The sequence below is a fragment of the Staurois parvus genome, unplaced genomic scaffold, assembly GCF_062004578.1.
Source record: "Staurois parvus isolate SC_StPar_1 unplaced genomic scaffold, SC_StPar_1.0 ptg000909l, whole genome shotgun sequence".
NCBI classification, from domain to species: domain Eukaryota; kingdom Metazoa; phylum Chordata; class Amphibia; order Anura; family Ranidae; genus Staurois; species Staurois parvus.
The window spans coordinates 435,728-454,324 of NW_028318705.1; the positions used below are offsets into that span (position 1 = coordinate 435,728).

At 46.5% G+C, this 18,597-nt stretch overlaps 1 protein-coding gene across 1 annotated transcript in view; it reads left to right on the forward strand.

The window, feature by feature from the left end:
- The window catches only part of DNAJB13 (DnaJ heat shock protein family (Hsp40) member B13), a 47,941-nt gene that overhangs the window by 936 nt on the left and 28,408 nt on the right, over nt 1-18,597 (forward strand). Inside the window, exons 2-5 of the mRNA XM_089656479.1 lie at nt 4,187-4,290; nt 7,162-7,323; nt 10,721-10,878; nt 14,773-14,886. Coding sequence (XP_089512605.1) covers nt 4,187-4,290; nt 7,162-7,323; nt 10,721-10,878; nt 14,773-14,886 — 538 coding nt within the window. The remainder of the gene's footprint in view (nt 1-4,186; nt 4,291-7,161; nt 7,324-10,720; nt 10,879-14,772; nt 14,887-18,597) is intronic.

Sequence of the window (18,597 nt, forward strand, 5' to 3'; positions counted from 1 at the left end):
GCCTGGGGGTGCAACTTCCAACATCTTCCCCCACCCCAACAAATAATACAGCCAGGGGTGCAACCTCCAACATCTTCCCTCGCCCCAACAAATAATACAGCCTGGGGGTGCAACCTCCAACATCTTCCCTCGCCCCAACAAATAATACAGCCAGAGGGGTGCAACCTCCAACATCTTCCCACGCCCCAACAAATAATACAGCCTGGGGGTGCAACCTCCAACATCTTCCCACACCCCAACAAATAATACAGCCTGGGGGTGCAACCTCCAACATCTTCCCACGCCCCAACAAATAATACAGCCAGAGGGGTGCAATCTCCAATATCTTCCCTCACCTCAACATATAATACAGCCTGGGGGTGCAACCTCCAACATCTTCCCACGCCCCAACAAATAATACAGCCTGGGGGTGCAACCTCCAACATCTTCCCACGCCCCAACAAATAATACAGCCTGGGGGTGCAACCTCCAACATCTTCCCACGCCCCAACAAATAATACAGCCTGGGGGTGCAACCTCCAACATCTTCCCACACCCCAACAAATAATACAGCCAGAGGGGTGCAATCTCCAATATCTTCCCTCACCTCAACATATAATACAGCCTGGGGGTGCAACCTCCAACATCTTCCCTCATCCCAACAAATAATACAGCCTGGGGGTGCAACTTCCAACATCTTCCCTCACCCCAACAAATAATACAGCCAGGGGTACCTCCTCCAACATCTTCCCTCGCCCCAACAAATAATACAGCCAGGGAGTGCAACCTCCAACATCTTCCCACGCCCCAACAAATAATACAGTCAGAGGGGTGCAATCTCCAATATCTTCCCTCACCTCAACATATAATACAGCCTGGGGGTGCAACCTCCAACATCTTCCCTCACCCCAACAAATAATACAGCCTGGGGGTGCAACCTCCAACATCTTCCCACACCCCAACAAATAATACAGCCAGGGGGTGCAACCTCCAACATCTTCCCACGCCCCAACAAATAATACAGTCAGAGGGGTGCAATCTCCAATATCTTCCCTCACCTCAACATATAATACAGCCAGGGGGTGCAACCTCCAACATCTTCCCTCGCCCCAACCCCTGCCCACACCACCCCCCCATCCTATCCATCATCACCAACAACTCCACTATCATTCCCGCCCCGCAAGCCAAAGTCCTTGGCGTCATTCTTGACTCGAACCTCTCCTTCCAACTGCATGTCAAATCACTTACAAACACATGCAGGCTCCATCTCCGCAACATTGCCAAGATACGCTCCTTCCTCACCCCTGACACCACCAAACTTCTAGTACACTCCCTCATCATCTCACGCCTTGACTACTGTAATTCTCTTCTCACCGGCCTACCCCAGTGCAGGCTCTCCCCGCTCCAGACCATCCTGAACTCAGCGGCCAGACTCATCCACCTCACCACCCGCTCCACCTCTGCCACACCCCTCTGCCTCTCCCTCCACTGGCTCCCGATTGCCCAACGCATAAAATTTAAACTTCTAACTCTGACCTGAAAAGCCGTTCACTCCTCACAGGACCTCCTTCTATCCTGCTCCCTGGTCTCCTCCTCCCATGCACGACTGCAAGACTTCTCCAGGTCCTCCCCTATCCTCTGGAACTCACTGCCCCAATCCATCAGACTGTCGCCTTCCCTCCTCACTGTCAGGCGCTCCCTGAAAACCCATCTCTTCAGGGAAGCCTACCCCACCCTCACCTAACGGCCATTCTTCCTCTTTCCTCCCACCCCTCATTCCCCTCAGCCACTTCCTACTGTACCATTACCCCCTCCCTCCTAGATTGTAAGCTCGAAAGAGTAGGGCCCGCTAACCCCTCATGTGCTGTTTGTAGTTGCTGTACTGTTTCATGTATTGTCCCCCCTCTATTGTACAGCGCTGAGCAAACCCTTTCGCGTTATATAAACTCGATGTAATAATAATAATAATAATAGTGTGGGAGTGTGGGATGAAATTAGAGTGCAAGCTCCTCTGGTGTTCTGAATGACTCTGTGTTCTCTGTACAGTGCTGCGGTACACACTGATCAGCCACTTTATTAGGTACACATAGAAACAGAAAAGTGACTGTAAAAAAACAGAGTGGTCCACCGAGTCTGCCCGCTTTTTTTTTGTCTTTGTTTGTTTTAGGGAGGGGGTGTTTCTCCCAGGACCCTGCATTCACTATATCTGGTCTCCCCGGACCCTGCATTCACTATATCTGGTCTCCCCGGACCCCGCATTCACTATATCTGGTCTTCCAGGACCCTGCATTCACTTTATCTGGTTTTCCAGGACCCTGCATTCAGTATATCTGATCTCCTAGGACCCTGCATTCACTATATCTGGTCTCCCAGGACCCCGCATTCAATATATCTGGTATCCCAGGACCCCGCATTCACTATATCTGATCTCCCCGGACCCTGCATTCACTATATCTGATCTCCCAGGACCCTGCATTCACTATATCTGGTCTCCCAGGACCCCGCATTCACTATATCTGGTCTTCCAGGACCCTGCATTCACTATATCTGGTCTTCCAGGACCCCGCATTCACTATATCTGATCTCCCAGGACCCTGCATTCACTATATCTGGTCTCCCAGGACCCCGCATTCACTATATCTGGTCTCCCAGGACCCTGCATTCACTATATCTGGTCTCCCAGGACCCTGCATTTACTATATCTGGTCTCCCAGGACCCCGCATTCACTATATCTGATCTCCCCGGACCCTGTATTCACTATATCTGGTCTCCCAGGACCCTGCATTCACTATATCTGGTCTCCTAGGACCCCGCATTCACTATATCCGGTCTCCTCGGACCCCGCATTCACTATATCTGATCTCCCCGGACCCTGCATTCACTATATCTGGTCTCCCAGGACCCTGCATTCACTATATCTGATCTCCCAGGACCCCGCATTCACTATATCTGGTCTCCCCGGACCCCGCATTCACTATATCTGATCTCCCAGGACCCCGCATTCACTATATCTGGTCTCCCAGGACCCCGCATTCACTATATCTGGTCTCCCAGGACCCCGCATTCACTATATCTGGTCTCCCAGGACCCCGCATTCACTATATCTGGTCTCCCAGGACCCCGCATTCACTATATCTGGTCTCCCAGGACCCCGCATTTACTATATCTGGTCTCCCAGGACCCCGCATTCACTATATCTGGTCTCCCAGGACCCCGCATTCACTATATCTGGTCTCCCAGGACCCCGCATTCACTATATCTGGTCTCCCAGGACCCCGCATTCACTATATCTGGTCTCCCAGGACCCCGCATTCACTATATCTGCTCTCCCAGGACCCCGCATTCACTATATCTGCTCTCCCAGGACCCCGCATTCACTATATCTGGTCTCCCAGGACCCCGCATTCACTATATCTGGTCTCCCAGGACCCCGCATTCACTATATCTGATCTCCCAGGACCCCGCATTCACTATATCTGGTCTCCCAGGACCCCGCATTCACTATATCTGGTCTCCCAGGACCCCGCATTCACTATATCTGGTCTCCCAGGACCCCGCATTCACTATATCTGATCTCCCAGGACCCCGCATTCACTATATCTGGTCTCCCAGGACCCCGCATTCACTATATCTGGTCTCCCAGGACCCCGCATTCACTATATCTGATCTCCCTGGACCCCGCATTCACTATATCTGATCTCCCAGGACCCCGCATTCACTATATCTGGTCTCCCCAGACCCTGTATTCACTATTTGTGTTGCCATGCAATTGGACAGGTGGACTTAATAAAGTTTCCGGTGAGTGTAAATCAGAGCTATATCGATGTATAATAATGTGTGACTGAGGGGGTGGGGGGGCATTAGAGTGTAAGCTTCTTTGGTGCAGTGTACAGTGCTCTGAATTATGGCAGGCCATAGACGGGACGTTTATCGGCTGAATTGTCGACCGATAAACGAAAAATCGGTCGGTGCTGTTGCTGATGCTGCCACCATTGTCCACGAAAAACGGCCGTTTTTCGTGGATTTTCCAGCATGACCGATAAAAATAAACGAGAAGATCCGTGAAAAACAGCCAACGGGCTGGCATCATTAACTGCGTGAATATCGGCCGATTTTTCGTGTGGACGAAAATTCAGCCTATAAACGACCCGTCTATGGCCTGCATTAGTCGGTGACTCCATTGTATGTGTATCCATTGTCTTCCAGGTACAGGAAGTTGGCACTGAAATACCACCCACTAAAAAACAAGGAGCCGTCGGCCCCGCATCGGTTCAAGCAGATTGCTGAGGCGTACGACGTTCTGAGTGACTGTAAGTTGCCACAGTCAGTAGGTGTATTGGCGTGCGACGTGCAGGCGATTCTCATAGCTCCGTCATGCTAGTAGCTTTCTATGTCATTAAAGTGACCCTGTCATGACTGTAGAAACAACCAAATCTCATACCCTGCAAGAGAGCACAGCTTTCTGTGGAGGTCAGTGGGAGGACTGAGCGGACACAGGAGGCAGATACCCCCAGCACACTTCAGAGGATGATCTCTCAGCACTAGAAGGCTCCATGTACACTGCAGCTGATAAACTCACGTTTAGGAGCTCTTCTGCGTTTTTTTTCCCAGCAGCCCCTGAACTCTCCCTAATGGTTTCCTATGTGTCTGTGTACACATCGTCGTTTACAGTCATTTACAGGCAGTTGAGTTTACAGTCGTTTTTTTGAGCGTAGAAAACTTGCGTTGAGGAGTAGACATTATCAACGTTTCAAACGCTTGTAAACGTATCTAAATGCGTCTATACGCGTCAAATCGTGTTTATAAGCGTTTGCATCTGAAATTTTTTTTTAGCTCTTCCAGTTCCCGATGCTGTCCAGAGCCTTTTTTCATCATGAAAAATGCATGCAAAGCATTTTCAAGGTACTCAGATGGACAAAACACTGAACACAGGATGTTCCTACCAAGCTTGTCACACATTGTAATGACCAATTCACACCTCAGACCTCTCCCACCCTTGGAAACAAAAGATATGTTAATGACCATTCACACCTCAGACCTCTCCCACCCTTGGAAACAAAAGATATGTTAATGACCATTCACACCTCAAATTCCTCATGAAGACCCCCCTGCCTGGTGACCTTAATGACTCCCTCCACCAGACACCTTTCCCACCCTTGGAAACAGAAGAAATGTTAATGAGCAACTCACACCTAAGCTAATCTCAACACATACTGCTGTCTCTGCTTCTACTCTCTGTATGTCTCTGAAACAGTCTGAAATAGTTCATAATTTACCACTTTTCAGTGCATTCTGGGCATTTGGGAGGTTCTCCTGTGCTTATCTTTAAAAAACGCTTCTAAACGCAAACGCACATAAACGTGGTATGCAAACGCGGCTAAACAGACGTCTTTTTAACCTATGTTTTCCAGCAGTCAGTTTCCATCGTTCAGAAGTGTCCCGTGTACATGGGGCCTAAAGCTGAACTTCAGGCACACAGGTGACATACGTATATTAAAGAGGTTTTACCTGCACAGGGTATGTCTATCAATCCAGTCTTGAAATGTACACAGCACAGCCCTGTCTGGCAGAGCAGGATACCTGACCTTTTCTCTGCTGCAGTTTCACTTTCACTCACAGGTCCCCTCCCCACTCCCACCTTGTGACTGCATAGTGAAAGGAGAAGAAGCAGACTGACGTGCTTAGCTCTCTGTGATTTTGCTCCCTCCTTCTATCATCATGCTCCGTACACTGCAGCACAACTGCTTGGTTCCTCATGCAACTTCTACCTGTCTCAGTCTGAGCTCTGCTGTACAGGGACAAAAGTCAAATCCAGGGAGTTACACTGTTTACATTTAAAGCAATACACATATGGCCTATTTAGGCTATTACATTGTGGTAATGCACAGCAATGCACCTTATCTGTTTTGGTGCCCCAATGCACCATCAACAGACGTGCATTGCAGCATGCCATCCCTGTGCTGAGCCCCTGAGTCCACACACCTGTTGTCCTCTTCATGAGGGATTTCCACCATCCCTGGGCTAAGTTCCTGGGTCTGAACCCCAAACACCTGCTGTGCTCATTATGAAGGGCTCCCACCATCCCTGTGCTAAGATCCCAGGTCTGTATACCTGCTGTGCTCATCCTGAGTGGTTCCCATTATCCCTGTGCTGAGTTCCTGGGACTTCACACCTGATGTGCCCACCATGAGGGGTTCCCACCATCCCTGTACTAAGATCCCAGGTCTGTATACCTGCTGTGCTCATCATGAGGGGTTCCCATCATCCCTGTACTAAGATCCCAGGTCTGTATACCTGCTGTGCTCATCCTGAGTGGTTCCCATTATCCCTGTGCTGAGTTCCTGGGACTTCACACCTGATGTGCCCACCATGAGGGGTTCCCACCATCCCTGTACTAAGATCCCAGGTCTGTATACCTGCTGTGCTCATCATGAGGGGTTCCCATCATCCCTGTACTAAGATCCCAGGTCTGTATACCTGCTGTGCCCATCATGAGGGGTTCCCACCATCCCTGTACTAGGATCCCAGGTCTGTATACCTGCTGTGCTCATTATGAGGGGTTCCCACCATCTCTGTGCTGAGTTCCTGGTTCTGTACACCTGCTGTGCCCATTTTGAAGGGTTCCCACCATCCCTGTGCTGAGTTCCCGGGTCTGTACATCTTCTGTGCCCATTATGAGGGGTTCCCACCATTCATGTGCTAAGATCCCATGTCTGTACATCTACTGTACCTGCTATGAGGGGATCCTACCATCCCTGTGCTGAGTTCCTGGGTCTGTACACCCGTTGTACCTGTTATGAGGGGTTCCTACCATCCCTGTGCTGAGGTCCCGGGTCTGTACACCTGCTGGGCCCATTATAAGGGGTTCCCACCATCCCTGTGCTAAAATACCAGGTCTGCACACCTGCTGCGCCCATTATGAGGGGTGTCCACCATCACTGTGCTGAGTTCCCGGGTCTGTACATCTGCTCTGCCCATTATGAGGGGTTCCCACCATCCCTGTGCTGAGTTCCCAGGTCTGTACACCTGCTGTGATCATTATGAGGGGTTCCCACCATCCCTTCTGGATGTTATACCTGGTTTATATTGTGGAGAATACAACAGATGGAGCTCCCACAAGTGGACAGGAGCAGAGCCGGGAAGTTGGCCATCCTATAACCATTTTAATCTATTCCCTGCAGTGAGGAAGAAGGCCACCTATGACAAATTTGGAGAGGAGGGTCTGAAGGGCGGAATCCCAGCCGAATTTGGAGGTGAAGAGGCCTGGACCTTGAGTTACAGTTATCATGGGAATCCGGAGAAGACCTTCAAAGAATTTTTCGGAGGAGATAATCCGTTTGAAGGTAAGAACAGAAATGTGTTAAATTAACCCCTTCACGCTGGCGCCTCCCGGCCCTTTAAGAGTTTCAGAAGTCGGGAGGAGGGGCGGGGTTTAGGGTCATGTGACCGCCGTGACGACGCGTCACGGCGGTCACACGATCAGGAAAGGTCCCGATCGAAAGAGGAGATCGGGACCTTTCTGTGAGTACCGGACATGTGTGCTGGGACCAGGGGCAGACTGACCATTTGGAAACTCGGGCGCTGCCCGAGGGCCCGGGGTCAGTAGGGGGCCCCATGAGATGCCCCTTGTACCTTTTTTTTTCATAGGCTTTTTTGAGTTTGGGCAAGGACACAGGGGCCCCATGATCCCCTAATTCCCGGGGGCCCCATGAGTTGTCAGTCCCCCCCTGGCTGGGAGTGCGCAGGGCGCGTGCTCTCGGCACATATGTCCTTTTTTAATAGAACGCTAATGTGCGGCCGTTCTAGGCCCAGACGTCGGGAGGCCACACATTTGCGTTCGGCCGGCATGAAGAGGATAAATCTTTCCATTTCCATGACATACCTTATTTTGGACTTACTGATGTCATCACTGGGGCTCTGTGCTACTCTGTACAATGCAGGCAGATCGTGGCTGGTGGGAGGGGCCATCAGGGTGCTGTACATAGCATTTTGTAAAACATGACAGCCCCCTGTCTCAGGACTCCTCTCAAGAGCCCTCAGTCCTGAGGCAAGCAGTAGGCTGGCTCTTGAGAAGATTTCTACAACAATTGCCACACCTTGAAGGGTGGGTATCAGTCTGGAAGAGTGACTGTTCTTAGGAATGCTGCATTTGAATGAAGACGATCCTCCGTGATTGACAGAACTGAAATCCAATAAATGAAAGAGGCAGGACATGGACAGTCAGGCTGGGGTGGCTAGATGATGCTGGACGTCCCACAGCCGAGAAATGAGGCTTAAAGCGGAGCTCCACCCAAAAGGGGAAGTTCCACTTTAAGTACTGCTCCCCATTAAGGATTGGCACCTTTGGGGGCGGGGGAGCGGGTACCCGAATTTGGCAGGTACCCTCTCCCACTTCCGGTCCGATCACCTATGCCAGGGGTAGGTAACCTGTGGCTCTCTAGCTGTTGTGGAACTACATTTCCCATGTGGCATTGCAAAGATTACAAAACTGACAGTTACAGCTATGACATGCAGAGGCATGATGGAACTTGTAGTCCTGCGGTTCTCAGGTTGCCTACCCCTGGCCTAGGCGATCTGAAGCGGAAGGTGTCCTCCATTCCTCCCTCCCTGTAGTCTTTTGGAACACGTGACATGTCCCAGAAGTCTACAGGACCATTCATGAAGTGCAGCACTACTCACAGCCGTGTGCCCAAACTGAAGATGCCGGCCTTCTGGGATACAGGACGGCCGGGGAAAGGGGCTGCGGGGGACACACCATGGAACCGAGGGACAGGTAAGTGGCTGTTTTCTAAAAGTCAGCAGCTACAGTTTTTGTAGCTGCTGACTTTTATTTTTTGATAAGTCGAGTGAAACTCCACTTTAAGACAGGCTTCTTCTGACTTGTCTCTGCTTCTTATGTACAGTTGTGTTCAAAATAATAGCAGTATGTTGAAAAAAGTGAATAAAGCTGAAAATCCTTCTAATAGCTTTTATTTCCATCCACACAAATGCATTGGGAACACGACACATTCTATTCCAAATCAAAACATGAAGAAAAATACATCAAATTTGTGTTGTTCCTCTAAAAAAATTGAAGAAAAGTGAATATTAGACGGTACAAAAAAATCGCAGTGTTTGTATTCTTCTTTACAAACTCAAACATTCACTATATAAACTGAAAAATGTTTGAAGATTTTGCTTTCCTTTGAATGACTTCATGAATATTTGGTTGTAGTCGCATTGTTTCTGAGAACTGCTGTACATCTGTGTTGCATGGAGTCACCCAATTTCTGGCCCCTGTGATCAGGTATTCCAGCCCAGGATGATTGGACGACATTCCACAGTTCTTCTCTATTTCTTGGTTTTGCCTCAGAAACGGCATTTTTGATGTCACCCCACAAGTTTTCTATTGGATTAAGATCCGGGGATTGGGCTGGCCACTCCATAACGCCAATCTTGTTGGTCTGGAACCAAGATGTTGCACGTTTACTGGTGTGTTTGGGGTCGTTGTCTTGTTGGAACACCCATTTCAAGGGCATTTCCTCTTCAGCATAAGGCAGCATGACCTCTTCAAGTATTCTGATGTATTCAAACTGATCCATGATCCCTGGTATGTGATAAATAGGCCCAACACCGTAGTATGAGAAATATCCCCATATCATGATGCTTGCACCACCATGCTTCACTGTCTTCACAGTGTATTGTGGCCTGAATTCAGTGTTTGGGGGTCGTCTGACAAACTGTCTCCGGCCACTAGACCCAAAAAGAACAATCTTACTTTCATCAGTCCACAAAATGTTGCACCATTTCTCTTTAGGCCAGTCAATGTGCTCTTTGGCAAATTGTAACCTCTTCAGCACGTCTTTTTCCAACAGTGGGACTTTGCGGGGGCTTCTTGCAGATAGCTTGGCTTCACATAGGCGTCTTCTAATTGTAACAGTCCTCACAGGGAACTTTACACCTTCTTTCATCTTCCTGGAGCTGATTGTTGGCTGAGTCCGCGCCATTTTGGCTATTCTTCTATCCATTCCAATGGTAGTTTTTCGCTTTCTTCCACGTCTTTCAGGTTTTGGTTGCCATTTTAAAGCATTTGCGATCATTTTAGCTGAGCAGCCGATCATTTTCTACACTTCTTTATATGTTTTCCCCTCTCCAATCAACTTTTTAATTAAGGTACGCTGTTCTTCTGAACAATGTCTGGAATGACCCATTTTCCTCAGAATTTCAGAGAGAAATGCACTGTAACCAGCATGTACAACATTTGCTGCCTTCCTTCCTTAAATAAGGGCAATAATTGGCACCTGTTTTTCAAAGAATGAATGACCTCACTAATAGAACTCCACACTGCTATTATTTTGAACATGCCCCTTTCAATGAGTGATTCAATGACACAGAATCAGCAGCATGCATGTCATGACTGTTGGGTCTGTTGGATTTCTATTACTCTACTACACCTGCTAGTAAATTATTTGCCATGTAGAAATATAATTTCTACCAAAAACAGTGATTGATCCGGTTAGTGATGTCTGACTGCTATTATTTTTAACACAACTGTACATTGTGAGATGCTCACAGTGTGCAGTGAAATCAGAGTAAGCGAGACTGAAGGGGAAGGCTGGAGGTCAGATGTAACATGAGTGGTGAAGTATCTTTATAACAATCCTTAGTAGATTGGGCCCAATGGCTTCCTTAGTTGTGGTATCACAGACAGTCCACACACTGGTGTCCAATCATTTTCTTGTCCTTTTATCCTCCTCTAAGACTTTTTCACGCTGGATGGCTCGGAGGTGAACACAGGGTTCGGAGGGCTACGAGGAAGAGGGGTGAAGAAACAAGGCCCACCCATCGAGGGAGACCTCTACCTTTCATTGGAGGACTTGTATTTCGGCTGCACAAAGAAAATGAAAATTTCACGCAGGGTAAGGGAGGAGGTCTACAAAGGGATTCGGGGGTGTTTGGGCTCACACAGGGTTAATTTCCACCCCATCACTTTCTCTTTCATGGGGAATCTTCCTATCCAGAGTGCAGACTAAGATGACAACCCAGCAGAGGTTAAGGAGAATGCAGGAGTGAGACTCCCTTGCAGATAGGGCACCTTAGACAGGGAGACCAATCATTTGATAAAACAGATAATTCACCCTTTGATGATGCTGGAGACTTAACCCCTTTTTCCCCCAGTAGCCACTTTCAACTCTCTAAAACTCTCTATTAGTGAGATTCCTGTGCCAAGTTTCCAGGTCTGTACACCTACTGTGCCCATTATGAAAGGTTCCCACTATCCCTGCACTGAGTTCCTGGGTCTGTACACCTGCTGTGCCTATTATGAAGGGTTTCCATCATCCCTGCGCTGAGTTCCTGGTCTGTACACCTGCTGTGCCCATTATGAAGGGTTCCCACCATCCCTATGCTGAGTGATCCCAGGTCTGTACTTCTGCTGTGCCTATTGAGGGATTCCCACCATCCCTGTGCTGGGTTCCCAGGTCTGTACACCCGCTGTCCCCATTATGAGAGCATATGTACAGTGGGGAAAATAATTATTTGATCCCCTGCAGATTTTGTGTTTGCCCACTTACAAAGAAAATGAAGGGTCTATAATTTTTATCATAGGTGTATTTTAAATGATAGAGACAATGTCCACCAAAAGTCCAGGAAAAACCCCATGATACAAATGTTATAAATTGAGTTGCAGTTCAGTGAGTAAAATAAGTATTTGATCCCCAAGCAAAACATGATTTAGTACTTAGTGGAGAAACCCTTGTTGGCAAGCACAGAGGTAAGACGTTTCTTGTAGTTGGTTCCCAGGTTTGCACACATCTCAGGAGGGATTTTGGTCCACTCTTCTTTACAGATCTTCTCTAAATCCTTAAGGTTTCTTGGCTGTCTCTTGACAACTCGAAGTTTCAGCTCCCTCCATAAATTTTCTATAAGATTCAGGTCTGGAGACTGGCTGGACCACTCCATGACCTTAGCGTGTTTCTTCTTGAGCCACTCCTTTGTTGCCTTGGTGGTATGTTTTGGGTCATTGTCATGCTGGAAGACCCATCCACAACCCATCTTCAGGGAAGAAGGTTCTCATCCAAGATTTTACAATACATGGCCCCGTCCATTGGCCCCTCAATGCAGCAAAGTCAGCCTGTACCTTTAGCAGAGAAACGGCCCCAGAACATGTTTCCACCTTCATGCTTGACTGTAGGGATGTGTTCTTAGGGTCATAGTCAGCATTTTCCTTCCTTCAAACACAACGAGTCAAGTTAATGCCAATGAGTTCAATTGTGGTCTCATCTTTCCACAACACTTTCTCCCAATCCTTCTCTTAATCGTTAGATGTTCATTGGCAAACTTCAGATGGGCCTCTACATGTGCCTTCTTGAGAAGGGGGACCTTGCGGGCACTGCAGGATTTCAATCCATGGCGGCGTAGTGTGTTACCAATGGTTTGTTTGGTGACTTTGTTCCCAACTGCCTTGAGATCATTCACAAGCTCCTCCCATTTTTCATGATTATCCTTACCCAATGAGGTGAAATCTTGCATGGAGCTCCAGACCGAGGGCGATTGGTTATTTTGTATTTCTTTTATTTGTGAATAATTGCTCCAACAATTGTCTCCTTCTCACCAAGCTTCTTGCTGATGGTCTTGTAGCCCATTCCAGCCTTGTGCAGGTCTACAATCTTGTCCCTGACGTCCTCTGACAGATCTTTGGTCTTGCCCATGGTGGTGCCCAAGAAAGAGATTCTGTGGACAGGTGTCTTTTATACACATAATGAGTTGTCGTTAGCAGAGCCTTCTTAAACTGACAGGACTAACCTGTGTACCACATGAGCACATAGCCAGCCTGTGGGAGCCAGAATCATTGTTGGTTGGTAGGGGATCAAATACTTATTTTTCTCACTAAACTGCAACTCCATTTATAGTATTTGTATCATGGATTTTTTCTGTATTTTTCGTTGATATTCTGTCTCCATCATTTAAAATACACCTATGACAAAAATCATAGACCCTTCATTTCTTTGTAAGACGGCAAACTTACAAAATCTTCAGGGGATCAAATCATTATTTTTCCCACTGCATATTACAAATAATTAACAGGAGGAGCTGGAACAGACAAAGGTGGCTGGGAACGCTCAAATCTCCCAGGTGGACAGGAGCAGAGCTGCTAATTATAACATTGTGGAGAACCTTAGCTATATAGAAGCCAGGGGCTAACTCAGCTACTCCACCTATAACTAGGAATCCATTTAAAGGTAGGCTGAAACTCTAAGATCAGCCTGTATGTATCTGCAGATATGGCCAATGACATCCCTGCATTTCAGATAGTGCACCACTTTGCCCAGAACATTGTTGCAATTACAAATAGAGAGAAAATCCAGTGGCTGATTTCCCCCGTCTGAGGAGGGCTGCACCCCTGGAACATTTCCTTTGGTTGTCGCTGTCCTGGTACCCTTGGCTTCCCTTTTGGCTGTGCATATCCTGAGGCACTGGAGAGTACTTGCAATTACAAATATTTTGGCATTCTCATGTTTATTTCTTTTGTTTGTATTATTATGACACAAAAAAGTGGAGAAACAAAAAGCCAAATCTGACACATTCCACCCAAAACTTCAAAAATGGACTGGACAAAATTATTGGCACCTTCTCGGAATTGTAAGAAATAATTGCATTCCAAGTTTGTGATGCTCCTGTCATTTTTAATTACACTCACCTGTATCACTTAACAGGTGCTGACAATATAGAAATCACACCGACAACCATTAAAATGGTAAAAATTGACTCATCCTTTCTGTCTCTGTGTGCCACATGGAGCATAGAGAAGATAAAGAGCAGCAAAGAATTGTCTGAGGATTTGAGAACAAAAATTGTGGAAAACCATGGACAATCTCAAGATTACAAGTCCATCTCCAGAGATCTTAATGTTCCTGTGTCCACTGTGCTCAACATTGTCAAGAAGTTTACAGCCCATGGCACTGTATCTAATCTCTCTGGAAAAAGAGAGAAAAGAGAAAAATTGATCAAAGATTGAAATGAAGGATTGCTGGAATGGTGGATAAATAACCTCAGTCAACTTCCAGACAAATTCAAGCTGACCTCCAGGCACAGGGTACAACTGTGTTGGCTCGCACTATACGTCACCATCTGAATGAAAAGGGACACTATGGTAGGAGACCCAGGAGGACCCCACTGCTGACACAGAAACATAAAAAAGCCAGATTGGAGTTTGCCAAAACTTACCTGAGGAAGCCAAAATCCTTTTGGAGCAAGACAATGACCCAAAGCACACGCCAAAAAGCACCCAGAAATGGTTTCAGACAAAGTGCTGGAGAGTCCTGAACTGGCCAGCAATAAGTCCAGATCTCAATCCCATAGAGCTCCTGTGGAGAGATCTAAAAACAGCAACTGGGAAGAGGAACCCTTCCAATCATGTGGTTCAAAATTCCAATAGAGAGGTGTAAGAAAGATGGTTACAGGAAGTGATAGACTTGCTATTTTTTTCCAAGGTGTGTGCTACCAAATATTACATTGAGGGTGCCAATAATTTTGTCCAGTCCATTTTTGGGGTTTTGCGTGGAATGTGTCAGATTTGGATTTTTGTTTCTCCACTTTTTTGTGTAATACTGATACAAACAAAAGAAATTAACATGAGAATGCCGAAACATTTGTAACTTCAAACATTTTATAGGCGAACTGGTGCATTATGTGACAGAAATGCAGGGGTGCCAATATTTTTGGCCATGACTGTATATGTGCAGACTGACATTTGCTGTTTTACTCATTTGCTGTCTGTTTGAGATCACATGACTCCTTCCTGTCCTCCGCAGGTCATGAATGAAGATGGTCACACATCCAGCATACGGGACAAAATTCTCTCCATTGATGTCCAGTCTGGCTGGAAGCCTGGAACCCGGATCACCTTCCCCAATGAGGGAGACCAGGTGAGGGCCACTTACTGCACTTGTTATTTACTGCTCCAAATGCATCTGCTAAGCAACATTGCATCTCAGCCAGGGGCGGACTGGCCATTTGGAAATTCGGGCACTGCTCAAGGGCCCGGTGTCAGTAGGGGGCCTCATGAGATGTCCCTGGTACCTTTTTCATAGGCTTTTTTGAGTTTGGGCAAGGAAACAGGGGCCCCATGATCCCCTATTGCCCGGGGGCCCCATGAGTTGTCAGTCCGCCCCTGATCTCAACCAGCCACATAAAACACAACCACAGGTCCAATAAAATAAAATCTGCGTATGGACCCCATTACTATCTAAAGTCATACATACGTGGAGGGAGATTTTTGCAACCTTTTTATAGCCTATTAAATATTCCATTAAAAGCGTTATCTTTATTGTCCATTGGGGGACACAGCATGATAGTAAGACACCTAGGGTTATACTGCCACCTACAGGAGTAATGGGTGGCTGGCCAATAGAAAACTGAAGGCCAGCCCCTTTGAGGCTATAACCACTCCCACCTCACACATGTCCAGCTTCGCTTAGTGTCCTCAGGAGGATGGAATTATCCTTCTTCTCTGCTGAATGATTTGGTTTAAAGTGGAAAATTTTCTACTATTAACAGTTACTGGTAGATTCATGCCAGACCTCTTTATATCTGTCTGATCAGTGAAAAAAAAATACTTGTTGATCCTGCCAGAAATTCAGTAAGGTGATACATTTCTCTATTCTTTGCCTTTTGCTGACTTTTATTAGTTATTATTGTACCCCGGGCAGCGCAGTGGCTAAATGGCAGTACTAGGGTCGTTGGTTCTAATCCCAGCCATGGCACCTCCGCCCCTCGGTTTCCTCCCACACTCCAAAGACATGCTGGTAGGTTAACTGGCTCCTGTCTAAATTGTCCCTAGTATGTGTATGTATGAATGTGAGATAGGGACCTTAGATTGTACACCCCTTGAGGGTTAGGGATTGATGTGAATGTACAATATATATATGTGATGCGCTGCGTAAATTGATGGGGCTGTATAAGCACCTGAAATAAATAAATACCCAGCCAGCTTTGGGGACTACATAACACCTTCCCCATGTTATGAAAAATAGGAGCAGGGGAGTTGCTCTGTAGTCCTGTCCTAGAGTGACAAAGCTGCTCCTCCATAGATATAGTATTGGGTGTTGCCATCCTAGGACAGGAAGTGTGTTACTGGTAGATCATTAGTTGAAAATAAATGGGGGAAAAAGGAAAATGAATGCAGCCAGCACATCTCAGGACTGGTAATCTTCAATAGGTTACATGTTTGTTTTTGGGTTTAGATATCCCTTAACCTCCCTGGCGGTATTCCTGAGTGTAGCTCGGGGTAAAGTTTCAGTACCACAAGCGGTAACCCTGAGCTACACTCGGGAATACCATGCGGTGCTGCTCCGGGATCTCTTCTCTTACCTTGTCCTTCGCTCCCGCGATGTCCCTCCTGCAGTGTCCCCGGAAATGTAATCTGGTGGATGCCGGCATCTGTCTTCTGGGTTCCGTTCCCTGCGACGTCGGGACGTACGGGGGACGGAACTGGCGGGAAATTTGAAAATGACAAAAAGTGACATTCACTAAAATCACATAGTAAAACATTCCTGTATCAAACCATTTCACATACATTAGTCCCGAGTGCTTTGTCCGGCGCCCTGCCTGCATTTTTACTGTTCTTTCTGCCTGGAAACTGAGAAACGTCCATGGCGTCCAAAAAGCGTCCCTTTAGGTCAAAATTGGTTTTAGACCGGCTAGAGAACAGCGATAGTAAATTAGAATCACTTGCAGAATTGAGTGATAATGATTCGTGGGGGAAATTCATCATCAGACACTGAAAACGATTCTGCGACTGAGCTCTGTGATGTGCGAACTTGGCGCTCTATTTCAATTTTCAGTGTTTTTGGTTTGATTATATTATTGAATTAAATTTATTATTATTTTTTATGATTATTTATTAAATTATAATTTATGATTTCGTGTTTCAAATTTTATCATCCCTGGGATGTTTACTGGACTCTTGTTCGGACAGATTTCAGTGAGTTATTCCTAAAAATTACAGGCCTGCAATAAAAAAAAATACATATTTCCATGCAAAAAAAGTACCGCTTTGAGCACAGAAATATGGACATAATCAGACCGCTAGGGAGGTTAAAGATATCAAAACTTGAATCCCTTTTTTTGCAACACAAATCAATATATTATACAGAAAATATTTCCAGACTCTCTAAATAGAGGGAAACTCTGATAAAACGGTATTAAAAGCTTAGTCCACCTTTTGAAAAAAAAGTGCAGCAACATTCATTCAATGTGCATTTACTGACTTTTTACAATGGAGCTGCAGAGCATTGCACCTGCTATGTGTGTGTCATGGGGGTGCAACTTGCAGGCTCTTTCAAAGTTTTCTCCCAGCTGCAGATCTATATGGAGATGCAAACCTCCTGTTATGTGGCTGAAGAAAATATGGATGGACTACAGAACAGTGTGACATGCTGAAGAAGGAGGAGGGATCTCCATGGTGCTGTGCAGAGTCCCTCTGTCCCTGTCACTGTGCGTGATCCCAGGCCTGGATGACGGGGCCAATTCCATTTAATCACAAAATGCTGCATTATAAAGCACCCTGCAGTTCAGCTATGGGAGGAGAGGGGTGGTTTGGGTGTGGGGGATGATGTATGCAACTATGCTCCATGTTATACCATGAGTGATAACAAGAAGAATTGTCTGAAAAGTGGACTGTGAGTTTAGGAGATCTGAAAAAGAGTGTGTGTGTGCATGTGTGTGTATATATACAGTTGTGTTCAAAATAATAGCCGTCAGACATCACTAACCGGATCAATCACTGTTTTTGGTAGAAATGATATTTCTACATGGCAAATAATTTACTAGCAGGTGTAGTAGAGTAATAGAAATCCAACAGACCCAACAGTCATGACATGCATGCTGCTGATTCTGTGTCATTGAATCACTCATTGAAAGGGGCATGTTCAAAATAATAGCAGTGTGGAGTTCTATTAGTGAGGTCATTCATTCTTTGAAAAACAGGTGGCAATTATTGCCCTTATTTAAGGAAGGAAGGCAGCAAATGTTGTACATGCTGGTTACAGTGCATTTCTCTCTGAAATTCTGAGGAAAATGGGGCATTCCAGACATTGTTCAGAAGAACAGCGTACCTTGATTAAAAAGTTGATTGGAGAGGGGAAAACATATAAAGAAGTGCAGAAAATGATAGGCTGCTCAGCTAAAATGATCGCAAATGCTTTAAAATGGCAACCAAAACCTGAAAGACGTGGAAGAAAGCGAAAAACTACCATTCAAATGGATAGGAGAATAGCCAAAATGGCGCGGACTCAGCCAACAATCAGCTCCAGGAAGATGAAAGAAGGTGTGACGTTCCCTGTGAGGACTGTTACAATTAGAAGACACCTATGTGAAGCCAAGCTATCTGCAAGAAGCCCCCGCAAAGTCCCACTGTTGGAAAAAAGACATGTGCTGAAGAGGTTACAATTTGCCAAAGAGCACATTGACTGGCCTAAAGAGAAATGGCGCAACATTTTGTGGACTGATGAAAGTAAGATTGTTCTTTTTGGGTCTAGTGGGCGGAGACAGTTTGTCAGACGACCCCCAAACACTGAATTCAGGCCACAATACACTGTGAAGACAGTGAAGCATGGTGGTGCAAGCATCATGATATG